The sequence below is a fragment of the Sinohyriopsis cumingii genome, chromosome 11, assembly GCF_028554795.1.
Source record: "Sinohyriopsis cumingii isolate HCF-2022 chromosome 11, ASM2855479v2, whole genome shotgun sequence".
NCBI lineage: Eukaryota > Metazoa > Mollusca > Bivalvia > Unionida > Unionidae > Sinohyriopsis > Sinohyriopsis cumingii.
This window is the reverse complement of record NC_142971.1, coordinates 87,166,702-87,182,340: the sequence shown is the minus strand read 5'-3', so window position 1 is coordinate 87,182,340 and position 15,639 is coordinate 87,166,702. Positions and strand designations below refer to the sequence as shown.

At 37.2% G+C, this 15,639-nt stretch overlaps 1 protein-coding gene across 3 annotated transcripts in view; it reads right to left on the bottom strand.

Moving 5' to 3' along the window:
* LOC149788914 (thioredoxin reductase 1, cytoplasmic-like) overlaps positions 1 to 15,420 on the bottom strand; it is a 61,167-nt gene extending 45,747 nt beyond the window's left edge. Inside the window, exons 1-4 of one of the 3 annotated variants that reach the window (XM_089975041.1) lie at positions 15,278 to 15,420; positions 7,065 to 7,232; positions 1,598 to 1,658; positions 627 to 713 (exon numbers count right to left, since the gene is read on the bottom strand). In XM_089975041.1, the coding sequence (XP_089831167.1) occupies positions 627 to 713; positions 1,598 to 1,658; positions 7,065 to 7,172 (256 nt within the window). In that variant the 5' untranslated portion in view covers positions 7,173 to 7,232; positions 15,278 to 15,420. Of the gene's footprint in view, positions 1 to 626; positions 714 to 1,597; positions 1,659 to 7,064; positions 7,233 to 15,038; positions 15,059 to 15,243 lie in introns of those variants that run through there. The other 2 variants (XM_089975043.1, XM_089975042.1) reach the window with 2 other exon arrangements.
* Positions 15,421 to 15,639: the final 219 nt, after the last annotated feature.

Sequence of the window (15,639 nt, the reverse complement as noted above, 5' to 3'; positions counted from 1 at the left end):
ATAGAAGCTTATTAGGTTGTTTGGAAATCGGTACCTTTGGGTCTAAAATTACCATCGTACGTAATTCTAAAAATAACGTTTTTCTTCAAAATTAATGAAGAACATGTTAAAATAACATGTTACTTTACAATTATACCATTGTATCAAACTGAGAATATATAACCCATCAAGTATACATGTATGAATACATGACATGAACCAAATACACATTTTTGAGAAAGTGTCTTCCTTTGAGATAGAAACTTTGCAAGACCTCACCAGCTTACTTGTGATGGAGACATTTGTCTATTTTTCTATTTTCAATGTCCGCTTATTCTAGAATAGTTATGGCATGCAACTCTAGATGTTACTGAGACAAAACTTTTGTTATTATCATCCAAGACATTTGTTGAGGAAACAGAACTCACAACAGGTGAATGTAAATTAGAGTTGATGACTGAGTATACTCACTTATAAGTCGAGTCTAACTGCAAACAACATAGACCCTGCATAATGCCAGCAGGTCTGGGTCAGTGTTGTTTTATTTATTACTCCAAACAAACTGCACAGACACTGATCTGATAGCATATTATGCAATGCCAGACCCTGGTCTGTTGACTTATATGAGAATATATACGGTATATTACCCAAGTGTTTTCCTCCAATGAAGACGTTTGGAACTGTCTTTTGGCCTGTAAGTTCCAACAAAGCATTCTGTATTCCAGTTCCATTTTCTAAAAAACAAAAACAAAATGGAAATACTTTAGTTCAATAATACAGGAGCTGCTTAAATCAATTTCTAAAAACATACAACTTCAAAATAAACTTCTTACTACAGTGCTGACTATTTTCGGTTGCATAAAATCCATAGTTCATCTCCATATATGCTTAATCTTCTTTTTAACTAAATGACCAATATCCATGTCCCTTGAGTTTACAGGCTATATGGAGGTTTGTTCTTAATCATTCATCAGTGATCATTCCCCCAAAAATATAAGTCAGTGACATTATATTTCAGATATGAAATAAATCTGGTAAGGTATTAAGAAAATTTAAGTGACATAAAAAAAAGACATTATTCAAAATGACCCTATGGACCCACCATAGGTCAGAACACAGAACAGAAATGATACTGACAGATAGGGAGTATGTTATATTATATTCCAAATGAAGGGAATTGGGTTAGAGAGATACTAGTACTGAAAACACTTCAAGCAAAATGTGTCTCCAATATAATTCTTGACCCCATGGCTCCACATACCATAGACAGGAGTGACATTTAAGGTTTGTGTGTGTGATAATGTCATGTTGCATTTGAAACATACTAGACTGACTTTTTTTTGCTGCTGAAAGCTAGTGCACCATAAAATAAGAATATAATAACATTGTTAATAAACTTCTGGATCTATTTTTCATCACAATTTATCCAAGTGTTCAAAAATTGATTTTTCAAGGTTCACAAAATCAAAACTGTCTTGACTGTCATGAATCTAGTATTCATGGACCTATGGACATCATATTTTTAACTGCATAAATGAATACAAAACTAATTACAAAGATTTAACTCTACTTGCTTTCAACTAAGTTAATACAGCCTCTTTATCTGCAGAGCACTTACCCACTTTATCTAATTCAAGAGCAAAAAATTCAACATCAAGTGATCTGAAGAGGTCTTTTACCTGTAAAAAGAAGCAAAATATAAAATGTTGACGATTAAAGTTCATGCATTTGACAAACACATTTATAATGTATACTACCACTGATGAACTTCTTCCCACCATGGACAGAATTTTTAAAAATAAAAAACACCACTGATTTTTTATTCAGCATCAAAACCATTTCATTTACAGTCTTTTTATTTGTTCAAATGGTTCATTTCCGTTCATGCATGTGAAGTCTAAGCCTAAGTCTTTTTATCAGGTGTCTGCGAGATGCAAAGCATTTTGAAATGAAATGTTTAGGACTGGCATTCTAAATATATTTACCTTCGTGACTTAAAAAACCTGAACTGTGCACTGAATATTTATTTACAATGATACAACTATTAAAACACATAGGTACATTTCTGGTTTATTCATTAAACATGACCTTTTCCAACTGACCAATGCTAGTCTGATATCCTATACCCTTTGTTATCATCAGTAATGAAAACAGTACTTGGGGCCAGTACACCATGCTAGTTCCATACACACAAAAGCCCGTTTTAACGATAATCACATTAAATTACTTTATGAGCAGATGAATGTTTCATCACTTGTCCATTTGTGCTGTGGGCATTTACTGTACCTCAAGTGTAGAATGAATGCAGGTACCCAGTTAACACAATCAACATATTACTTAATCATTAATAGGAATACCAACTAACATTGTATTTGATACATCTGACACAAAACTGCTTGTTAACTGTTATGACAGCAACTGGTGGTAACTTTTAGTACTCCAGTGGATTAGTGATGGCTGGGGTTTTAGTGATCTATTGACAAAGTCACTAACAATGAGTTAGTATATCTAGTGTTTCTGTTGGAGCTGAAGTGGATGATTGACTATGATTGGCTAGACACATCAGCAAATGATCAGTTTTTTTTTCTTTCTTCATGTTTTGATGAAAAAATGACAGAATGTCAAAAAGCTCTTAATTTAGTAATGGTTAATCATGTTGAAGACAAAACCATTGCCTTAAGCACATTACAAGGATAGCAAGATTTTTTTTTCTTGTTTTGGTAAGGCTAGGAAACTGCCTCTTGCACTTGCCACCCTCAAAAGGATTGGGCAAAAGAATTTATCAGTTCAAAGGAATCTTAAAATTTGTTGGAAATCAAAGCCACAATATTTCCCAAAATATATTTGATAATTTCCCAATATATACTCAAAAACACTCTTTTACAGTGGAATTGGAATGGTCTCTAGCATGATGATGATGTTGGTTGGTGATCCATAATAAGCTTTGACTGTCCTCTAGGCTTCCCCAGGTGACTGATATAGGTGTGCAGCGAGTCACGTTTAGCCTCAGGCAAGAACTTGACCAATTTGTCAGATGGATCTAGTGCTGTGACTAATGGTAGTGGGGAATTCAAAAAGACATCAGTAGGAACTCCATTTTCCTCAATGATAAACATTCTCATTATTCCCATGAGAACTGTCTACTTCAAATCGCTAACTATATAAAAGACCAAAAGAAGACAGATTGTGAATTATGAGGCTGTGTAACATAATGAAGACAGCACTGGACCTTGGCTGGTCTTCTTTCCCCACAAGTTCAGTAGTGGCTCTAACACTTAAACAGTAGTCTTCATTTATTCTTCAAAATAAATCTTATATATTATCTGTTTACTTTGTAATTGCATCATCAAAAACTGTACTCCAATTTGCTTGCTTTGTAATTGCATCATCAAAAACTGTACTCCAATTTGCTTGCTTTGTAACTGTATCATCAAAAACTGTACTCCAATTTGCTTGCTTTGTAATTTCATCATCAAAAATTGTACTCCAATTTGCTTGCTTTGTAATTGCATCATCAAAAATGATGGAGTAAACTATCAGCTATAGCAGCTGCTTTGTCCATATGTAGCTAGAGTTGTATCTATTAGCAGCTTCTTGAACCAGTCCCAAACGAATGACACCAGCTTTTTTATGCCAATCTTCAAGGCCTGTCACAACTGTTGTGATCAAAATGTCCAAACAGGTGATGCCCAGAAGATAAATGTAACACTTCTGATACTGTTGGCACTTTCAGTCCATTGGTGACACAGAGCTAAAGTGAGAGTGAAGCATGACATCTGCAGAGTTAAGTTTGTATGGCCAGTGTGCTGACAGAAAAAAAGACCAAACTCCTTGGAGATATACTACCATATTTACAGCTCTGGTGATTAACAAATTGGACTTCTGCTCTGAGTTATCACTGATACAGTGCACAGTCAAGCTTATGTAGCCCTGTTGCAATACACTTGTCAGACGTCTGGGAAATGCATCTGCAATACACTTGTCAGATGTCTGGGAAATACGTTTGCAATACACTTGTCAGATGTCTGGGAAATGTGTTTGCAATACACTTGTCAGATGTCTGGAAAATGTGTTTGCAATACACTTGTCAGATGTCTTGAAAATGTGTTTGCAATACACTTGTCAGATGTCTGGGAAATGTGTTTGCAATACACTTGTCAGATGTCTGGAAAATGTGTTTGCAATACACTTGTCAGATGTCTGGGAAATGTTTTTGCCCTATATGGTATAGTGCAAACGCTTCTTATACTCCACATTAAAGGGAGCACCAATCCTTCTACAACCTTGTCCACTGGCATCCTCACAGGACAATGCACACTTCAATGCAAGCTGGTTTTATATTCTGACTGGTCAGCAGGAATTGAGTTTTTATTGTAGAGATTGGAATATTCGTGTTTTAACTTCATAAGGCTTCCCATAGAAGTTCCTCTGCTACACAAAACACCAGCTAAAAAACCCTTGATTACAAGTGATCTTAATTCTAAAGCTTAAAAAACTTTCAGACTGCAGCCTTCTTCACCTTTTCATTCTGGCTTGTCAACTAACTCACATCAACAGTGGCAGTGGTTTCCCAATAAAGGAAGCGGTGTCTATTGTAATTTAATTAACTTTGATAAACACACTTAGATAAACAAGCAGCAATACAATGACCAAAATGTTAACAATTATTTATCAAAGTACTTTTCCAACTTAACCATTATGTATCATACCAACTAATAGTGGAATATGGTACATGCTGCACTTGGGTCAGATGTACAACATAGTTTCAATTCATCATTAAAGCAAATTGTTTTTAAGAGAATGAAATGATTATACAGTGTGACCCCGCTATAGCGCGCTCCGTTATAACGCAAATTCGGATATAACATGGTCGTGGCATGGCTCCAGAATTTTCATATACATGTATTTTTCTTGTGCACAAAAAATTCTTAAAAAGTACGAAAAAACGTAAAAGGTTGCTTATCATTGTGAGGAAGAGATCGCATATGAATAATGCAAGAAGATTGTGGCTTGGCTCCTGAAATTTTATATGTATTTTTCTCGTACACGAAAAAGTATTTTTTTCTTCTTCTTAAAAGTAAGAAGAAAAAGAACATAAAAAGTTTATTCTGGGATCGCGTAGGTCTTCGCCAATGTTGCAAACTTGGATTGTTTTTCCTTATTGGCTGCAAAATATACCATGTGGCTTTTTTTATTTGTTGGCGACACTGTTGGCTGTTTAAACTTTTTTATACAACCATTGGTTTGGAGTGCAGAAATTCAAAGGCCCCATGAAAGGAAGCCGCAAACTGGATATAAAATGCGCTGAAATTTATCTAATGTTGCATAAACAAATTCTTTGTCCATACAGACAAACCATCTAAACAGTGCATTGTTATATCATAATCTGCTTATCTCTAGCATGAGTTCTGTATGTTGTGAAATATCCACTTTTTTGTTGTGACATTTCTGGTAATGGAGATCAACCGGACGAGGCATTCTCTCGTAATCTATCTTTCATCGGATTTTCGGCCGCTCGCTAGTAATTAATATATTTACAAAGACTGGCATTTGTATGTGGATCATAAGCAAAATTCCTCTTCTTTTCACTCTGAATTAAATCCTTCAGAACGCTCACATTTTCTGTAATAATCCCTGTTATCAGAACACCTGTGTCTCTATCGTCCGTTGACCCTTTGTTAATTTTCAGATGCATGCGTGGAAGGCAGCATCATGCTGCTGCCACAAATGTAAAAAACAAAAAAAAAAAAACATCTTACTTATTGGTTTATTCAGTAGGCATGGAGGGACAGTAACTAGAATAGTCTAAATGACGGCTAATTCCCTTTTAGAGCCGGAGGGCATAATTCTCCACGGTTCCTGGGCTCAGGTTGAATTGTCCCTCCACATCAACAACCTAGAAATGAAAGCAGTATTTCCAGCATTGCAAGGGTACACTGACCTCATCAGGTGCCAAAGTATCAAGGTCTCCTCAGATAAAATAGTTTGTTGAAATTTCAAAGGAAACAGATTACCTTTGAAGCACCGACTGTTATGAAAACGTACTCAGCAAATGAAAAAAATACCAATCTCAATCATGCAATACAATTATTTGATGTTGCCGCCACAGTAAGAAATGGGCATTCGTTTGGTTTTCCAAAGCTGTCCTTTAGCGGCGACTTCAAAAGAGCATGCACCCTTCATCAAAGAAAGCCGACTACAATCTTTCAATAACAGCAAAGAAGTTTTCTTCAAAGGAAGTCAGTACCAAACTTAAATAAAAGTGATGGAATCTGATGGACTTTTGCATTTTCCAACGTAACTGGAACACGTTAACTGTGCTGTGAAAGTTTACTTTTTGTAGGGAAAAAGTTTTGGCTTAAAACACAAACTAACTTTTACTGACTTGGAATGTACTTTAAAGCAAATGTGCTTTGTCATTTGTTACATGATTGTGCTATGTTTTTCCACTGAATTCAGACCAATATGACATGTTACAAAATTAATGAATATTTTAAAGCTGTGTGTGCTTATTTTCGATGGAATCACTTGTATTGTGGATTCAATGTATATGATGAGGTTCGCAGGTGAGTACATGGTGTTGATACTCTATTCATGCTATACATTAGATATTGATATATAAACAGGATTCACGTATATGTATCAATTCATGGTTCTCTAAATAAAGTAAACTATTATACTATGTCTTTCTGTTTTCACTACAGGTGTATTTCTCATTTAATATGCATTAATTCAAGAGGTAACTGTGCTGACGAAGCAGGTATTTTACCACCCACATTACATCACCCACCCACACAAATTTTTGTTTGTTGGGGGGGGTACATTTTCTTCAGCTAACTGACTTGGTTGCATATAACATGGTTTGGATTATAACGCGGTTGGATTTTATGGCTCCCATCTACCGTGTTATAGCGGGGTCACACTGTATATATTTTCAATTTGCTTAAACATTTACTCACTGGCTAGTAATTTTTTTTAACCAGTTACCATTAATATCCAAACTGTCAATGGTTTTCTGGGTAAGTGTTTCAGACCTACCAATAGTAGCAATGATTCCTATTATTTATTGGCATTGTGTAACTTACCTTCAAACAGAATGGGCATGTGGATTTGCTAAATATCATCACATTGTGTTTACTGGTGTAGTCATTCACCAAGGACTTAAGGTCTCCACTCCCCGTTATGGGTGGCATCTTTGCCTCTAAATGTGAAAATGGAGAACCTTTCCGCTTTATTTTGGCTGATTATGTTCACTGAAACAAGAGAAAGGAAATGTCAGACAAAACAGTTTTTTTAGAACGTCATTCCAACCAACAAATCATGGTATGAAGTGCAGCGTTTAAGACAAGATTTTCGTATTAGGTTGCTTTACATATCAAGTTAATTTGCAACTGTCAAAAGGGTAATACACAAGGTTAATTTTTGTTTAATGTTTCCTGTACGATCCCAAGTCAACTAAATGGAATGAAGATCTGGACTTGAACTGAATTAGTGGAGGATACTGCAAAATCAGGCTACCAGACATTAGGAAATTCAATGTTTTATCAAATTACATCACACTAATGTTAAGAAAATCAATATGATATCTTTATCTACAAATGCCAACATTTACAGGAAATGGGTTCAACAATGTTGTGAAAGAGCTTTGGGCTTCACACAGCTGTCGAGTTTTTCTCTTTGATAATTATAACCAGATGTAATTGTCAAGATCATAACATGGTCAATATAGGCTAAATATAACTTTTGTGGATTAACACGCACAAAGAGAAATGAATCTTGAACAAAATAGGGCACAGAAAGTTCTTACTTTAGAAGAAAATGTAAAAGGTTTTGACTCAAGGACAATAGGGAGATTTCAGAGAGTTCCTATCGAAAAATTTCATATTAGAAAGACTCAAATAAACATCATAACAGATAAAGAGAATAGTCTGCAGCAATGTGAAAATGGAGCAAATGGAAAGAGAATGAATCTAAATGCCAAGTGATGTTTGTATAAATATTCAAATTATGTTTTAGAATGGTTTTACAATGTGTGTGCCAACAATAACCCACACATATTTCATGCTTAAGAATCATGAACTATTGATGTATATTCACTTTAAATAAATCTATTCTAACATAATAATCTTTACATAATTAATGTTACTTTATGAAGATATTCAATGTTTTGAAATTACATGTAGTTTCTTACTGCAAACAGGTACATACATATACAGTACTTCTCACAAATATAGTCCACCTCTGGAAAGGTCAACCCTCTTATAAGGCTACTTTCCCCATGCAGAACACATAAGTGTGGTGGGGTGTGTGGCACTATATAACAAGCACCCAAATGAGAGGAATGACTAGAATCCCTGTATGAATGACAGCCTGTTCTCAAAACAGCAGCACAACCAAAGGTCATGAGATCCAAGACAACCAAAGGTCATGGGATCTGTGACAACATTCTGTAGAAGAAAATTAAAGACCTCTTCTTGCTGGTAAATTTTCAAGGTGAATCCGGTGAAAGTGCTCAAGTACTGGCCATGAGGAATGTCAACCAGTTCTGGTACTCCTCTGGGCAGCAGCCACTGGATCCACCAGATAAAAACTCCCAAAAGCTGGTTGTACATGACAGAAGCCACTGGACCCACCTGATAAAAACTCACAAAAGCTGGCTGTACATGACAGAAGCCACTGGACCCACCTGATAAAAACTCACAAAAGCTGGCTGTACATGACAGAAGCCACTGGACCCACCTGATAAAAACTCACAAAAGCTGGCTGTACATGACAGAAGCCACTGGACCCACCTGATAAAAACTCACAAAAGCTGGCTGTACATGACAGAAGCCACTGGACCCACCTGATAAAAACTCACAAAAGCTGGCCGTACATGACAGCAGCTACCATTAAGTCTCAGGCTGAAACTTTAGATTTGAAAGCAAGGCTTGCAAAGATCACTCTAATTTCATCAGCTGAAAATTTCATAAAGTGATTGATCTTTTGAGACTTGAGTACACCAAAGATATAACCCACTTCAGCCATGATGTTAGGTCTTGCAGGGTAATATACTATTTCTTGGCTCTCACTGGAAGAAGATGTTATTATGTTCCGTAGCTTCACTTGGCATGCTAAAGTAATGTGTGAGAGCATGGATATTTCTTTTAAGATGTCTACTAAAGAGAGGGAACATATGCCAACTCTTAGAACGCCCAATGAGGGAAGTCTCATCTTAAGTACAAAGCCTGGCCATGACACTAGACCCAAGGAACCATCAAATCTGTAATGCAGATAGTTTGGGTCCAATGGAAAGGGCATGTATCTTGCTCAGTCTGCATGCCAAAAAGTAATTATATCAGAAAGCATGTATTGTATAATAGTAACTTCAGCGAGGTTCTGGCTAAAATCTTGAATTAAAATGAACTGAGCCATGTCAAAATCATGAGAAGTTCCATTTAGGAATAAAGTGAATGATCTTAGATGATTATTCAAGTCAAAATCTGGCTATACGGTTTTATCTTTATCACAATGAATATCCTTTCATAGTAAATTGGGCCAACTTTCTTGTTTTATTCTGCAGCAGTCACTGAACATACCCAACTTTCTCTCACAGGTCTTTAAAGTAGAGGGCCTTCTATCTCACAACATTCTCTCCACAAACAACGGAATTTTTTCCTTTTTACATTGATCTTTCCCGACATGAGCCAGATGAGGAGGAGCTGGTCTGGACAGGGATGAAATACCTGTGACTGTATCTGTTTAAGTAAGTTGAGATTCAGTGGGATTTTTCTGGGCTGGATCAAGTACATTGTTGATCTAAAAGGAGATACCAGAATCAGTTTTCAATTCTAACCTTTCAATTTCTGTATTTTTGGAGGTACTAAGATCCCATGTGACTGAAAGTGCATCCACAGCCCAAGTTTCTGGGTCAAGGACAGGTAGACAAATTGGGCAGTTTGTGATTCCACCTTGTCATAAAAATATCTACCAAAAGATACCCCTAAAGAGTGCAAATCCAATGATGGGCTGATTGACCAGATAGTATGAAGGACCTGGCCCTTTCTGAATAGTGAGATGGTCAGAATATTGAGGCTGCAGAGAATATTTCTGATTTGCTGTTATATTTAGCTGAAGCATCAGTGCAGACCAGAATGCAAAGGTCAGGTGAATTGGTCCCCAACTAGGGAGGTCACCACTACTACCTTGTCCAACATGATAAGGACTAATTACCAGACACGAAAAGCACCGATTATAGCCTTCACCGCCAAAAGATTTATGTAAGAGTTAATTGCTCCATACCCCCACTTGCTGTTGATGGTGCTGAGTCAAAGCAATAGATGGACTCCCCAGCTGTATCAACTGGCATCTGTATATACCATAATTTCCATTTGGGGCTTTCCAGAGGAATTCTTGCACAGAGTCAGTCATCCTGTGTCATGCCACTGATACTGGAATAATACTACTTTGGTCAGGATCCTGCACTTTTGATTGAGTTGGCTCGAAAAGGGATCAACTGGGATATCTGCAAGTGGCACATGAAAAGGTGGCCAAGCAGACAGAACAAACCGAGGAGCAGCAGAAACTCTTTCTTGATGTAATCCACTCCCTAATCACATCTGATAATCTGGTAAAACATGTAACATGAGGGAGATGTGATGAGGTAGAGACTGGTGATTAAACTTTATGCCCAGATAGACAAAATGCTGGGATAGGTCAACACACTACCTTTTCCAGTTCACTAAAAAAGGTTAGGTAACCTAAAAGGGATAGAAGATCGTTCCTGCCCTTCACCAGAATAGAATTTATAATGGTGTTTTAGGTGAGTGTTGTCCAGATACTGCAATCACTGTGATGAAGTCAACTGGAACAAGATGACAACAGATTTGATAAAAAAAACTGAATGTTATGCACTAGTGTTGAGATCAATAGTGACGGCATGAAATGGGTATATGTTTCCTTGGTGGGAACAAACTTTAATAAAGCTGGATGAAAGTATGCATTTGTTAAGTCTACACTAATTACAAATTTGTCCCCCTTTTGTACACTAATTATAAATTTGTTCCCCTTTTGTACACTAATTACAAATTTGTCCCTCTTTTGTGCACTAATTACAAATTTGTCCCCCTTATGTACACTAATTACAAATTTGTCCCCCTTTTGTACACTAATTACAAATTTGTCCCTCTTTTGTACACTAAATAAAAATTTGTCCCCCTTTTGTACACCAATTAAAAATGTGTCCCCCCTTTTGTACACCAATTACAAATTTTTCCCCCTTTTGTACACTAATTACAAATGTGTCCCCCTTTTGTACACTAATTACAAATTTGTCCCTGTTTTGTACACTAATTACAGATTTGTCCCCCTAAGCTTTCAGTTGGCCTTTAACATTAGAAAATGCCGAAAATAAAACTCCTGAGAGTTTGGTCTCCCAATAATCTCCATTACCCACTTATCAAATAATAGCCTGAGCTCATGTAATATTTTGGCAGTCACCAATTCTGACAATACATCTATCATGAAATGGGAAAATGAAGGGAAGCAAGCTGGATAAATGAAATCCATAGCACCTCTGAAGAGTCTGAAGAAACTTAGACTGCCCATTATTTTTTGCACAAAAAAGGCAGATCCAGCATTAATGGAAATGAAGGAGTCTGGACCCATCTAGTAGGCTGTCTGTGCGCAGCTGAGCTGGCATGTCAATGGCTATTAGGAAGCTATCGGGAAGAAAAACCTTGTTTCTCATCCATTTTCTTAAACTGCCTCCTAAATGGAAGGGCCTGTTGTCTCCTGAAATTTGATTGAGGTTGAAACTGTTGCTGTGCAGTATTCAGACTCGTATCTCTTTACCAATGACCATCTTTGTTGAAGCTGAGATTTATTTGGCCTGAACACCTGGGCAGGAGGAATGACAAGGTTGAGGGTCCGTTCCTGTGATGCCTGCCTCATCACATCCTCTATCCTATCAACATAAAGTAATGATGACCTATAGGGAGAAGCCATGGAATGATGCGACTTTGGTGATGATGAGTGAAGACAGGTGTCTCATCTCATCAAATCTATGTTGACAGCCATAAAATGGTGTGCAGACCTGTCAATGACCTTGGCAATATTAGCCAATGATTCATAGACATGACACACTGTCTGCTTTTCCAGCAAGCTGAAAAATGGTTTATGATGCTAGGTCAAACATTCCAAGAAAAATGCTTTAGAACTGCCTGGATTTTACTAGACAGATAACATGAAATTACCTGTATCTTCACTAACTGTGGTAACACATGTTAGGAGGGATGCTTGTCCTCATCTTCTAAGTCGACTGATGCCTTGACCTCATGGACCTGCTTGTTGTCGGTGGGGGTGGGAATTCAGAATCCAAATATCACAGGATATATTTCAACTGTATGCCTTTACACTGAACCCCGTCTGTTCCACTGTGGTATCTGAGTGTGTAAAGGTTTCAAGGCTATCCCCACACTCACTGCATGGGTAATGCTAATCAGGGTCTACAGCTATGTCTGTGCAAAACATTCCCATATCAGGGCAAACAGCTATATCTGTGCAAAACATACCCATATCAGGGCAAACAGCTATGTCTGTGTAAAACGTACCCATAACAGGGCCTACAGCTATGTCTGTGCAAAACATACCCATATCAGGGCAAACAGCTATGTCTGTATAAAACGTACCCATAACAGGGCCTACAGCTATGTCTGTGTAAAACATACCCATATTAGGGTCCACTGCTATGTCTACTGCTATGTCTGTGTAAAACACACCCATATCAGGGCCTACAGTTATTTCTGTGTAAAACATACCCAGTTGCAGGTACAAGGTTTTGTCATCATACCCATCATAATACAAATTCATATGAAAAAGTATGCCATGAATAAATGACTTGCCAGGTGAATTGGCTGAGCAAGTTTTGCCAGTAAGAACAGTTGGAAAGTATGACTGACAGATAGAAGATCAGCTCTACCACTGGTTGGACAGGATGCATGGATGCTGGCTGGACAGCAGGTTCTGGAACCATGGCTCACTTAAATGATTGATCTCTGGTGACTGGGCAGGCTGGTCAGCAGCCAAAATGGCAACATATGGCATGAAAGAATATTGAAATGGATCATCAAAATAAGAGAAAAACCCATTACACCTGCAGGCTTGAAAGCCATGCATGGGCATGTTGGGAGATATTTGTACACTGTGCTGCCTAGATATTGGGAGATACTCCAAATTACTCATGGAAAACTTGTGTTCTCACTTAAAGGCCCATGGTAACAAGCCTTGGGACAGAATCCTTTATTGCCAATTTTTTCTGACATTTCTTCATTTCTGATGAACATACATAAATTTATTTAACCAATCACTGAAATCAGGAGTAATGTTCAAATTTCAGGAACGATGTACTTTCGTCTCGTCGGTCAGTGGATTAAAGACATCACTAATGCTATGATTGCAATTTCTAAGAAAATAAATCATATTCCTATCGATTTCATGCAGGTATATCTTGATGAAAGGTCATTCAAGTTTGCTGGGCCGGCTAAGAAGTGGCTACCCCATGCAGACACCAAATGGTGTCAGTGAATTCCAACTTTTTGATAGGGAATGGACTCTGACCCTTCACCCCAACATAAATATCCAAATATCAAAAATGGGGTGACAAGGGTCAGAGGAAACTCGAACTATGTGTATCCCTATCAGAAGTTTGACTTACTATCATACCTTTAAGTAATGTTAAATCATTTCCCCACGCTACCGCTCGACATGGACCTGATCACACCTGCTTAATATGCAAGAATAACACGATGAATCGAATACTGTGCTCTCATTGGTTAAAAGAAAATGACATCCTGTATTTATTTATAACTTATTTTAAGTTAGCCAGTGAGAAGATAGTATTCCATTCAGGGCAATGTTATTGCATATGAAGTGGGCATGATCAGCAGTAGCATGGCAAAATGATTTGGCATTCCTTAAAGTATGATATTAAGTCAAACTTTTGATAGGGATACACAGTCAAATGCCTGAGCTAAATATAGGTACCAAATTTATTAAGCTACACAGAACATAGCTTGAAATATCAGCGTTTAATCTTAAATAGGTTGCGTGAGCAAGGAGACGTGTCCTCTCTTGTAGTTATTATATAGTACATGTATGACAGGTCAATTGTAAGCAACGATACGACCCCCTGTGATTTAAGTCTCAAGAATATGGTAGATTCTAGTCCTACATGTAAGACATAATGCATGCTGATTTTGTTTTAGTGCTATGTCTTACTACCCCAATAATGGCCTTGTATAGCCTGTTCCGATGTCATTTGACATCGGAATGAGTAGTCAAACTTTCAGGAATATCTCACACACTTGGTAACCTATATCAACACTTTTCCACTAATTTATGTGTATTTAATATACTTACTGTGCTGTTTTTATCCTGGCGGAATGAAAATATGACACCAGCAATTGGTGCATTCTCATGTTCCGTTGGCATACATTTGAAATTGTTGCACTGCGACAGTAGTTGAGGTATGCCGAAGTATGTTTAAGTAGGTTCATGTGGGGGGATATGTTTCTTGAACAAAACAAAACATTGCTCACAGTTCCAATAGGCATAATATATTTTTTTATTTGTTTAATATTTCAACTTAACCCGTTTTCGGCATTCCCGGCTTTCATCACTTTCCAGCCAACTGAAATGTACGCCAATGAAACTTGAAAACAGGTCCATTTTTTTTAGTGAGAATTTGAATATATTAGAGAAAAGACATCAAGGTAAGTAAAATGTGACAAAAACATTTTGACTTTATAGGAAAGCGTCGTTATTGGTTGCCAGTTGTGTGTGATATTTCTGAAAATTTGACTTTCGTTATACTGTTAGTCGACATCAAAACATGCTACACAGCGCCGTTATTTAGGCAGTAAGACCCATCACCCCCAGAACAAAAATATCGGGTGATGTGTCTTACGTTGTAAGACTAGAGTCCAGGTACGTTCTTCTAACTTGAACTTCCTATCGAATAACAAGAGAATAAATATGAATTATACAAGAAAAATAAGAAAGCATGCAATAACTCCGAGCACCATCTGTAAAAGTCCAATCCTTATCCATCATAAAATTTACGTAATAGGCACTAGTTATAGCTCAGGTTCGCGGCAAACTTTTAAATTACCAGTAGGCTATAGCCTACATGTAGATCTATATATGGTTTAAACCGATGACTATAAATCGATTTATCAAAAAATTAATCTCTGTTGTTCTGTTAGAATGAGATCTTAGGACACTTACCAGTCAACAGAGTAACTATTTCATATTTCAGTACCTGTTTTACTGGACTGCCGTACGTGTGATCCCAAAGTGTGCCGCACCTAATATACCATCGTTAGGGCGTGTTCAATTCGTTTACTACAAAATATTCTGCGGTGTACTTTCCCACCATATCTTTAGGCGGGACACGAAAACCAATGTTCTAACCTCAAAACACACGAGAACCAATGTTCTAACGTCAAGAACCACCAAAAATGGTGGTCTTGATGCGCTATGTTACTTGTTCCAATATCAACTTTTGTTAAGGTGAGCAGACCAAACTGGAACTTTGGTCAAGAATCCCAAATAGATATTCCAAAGACGGCTTTAATGTCTCACTGGATAGTTTCACATTTTGACACCCCCACATAAACACGA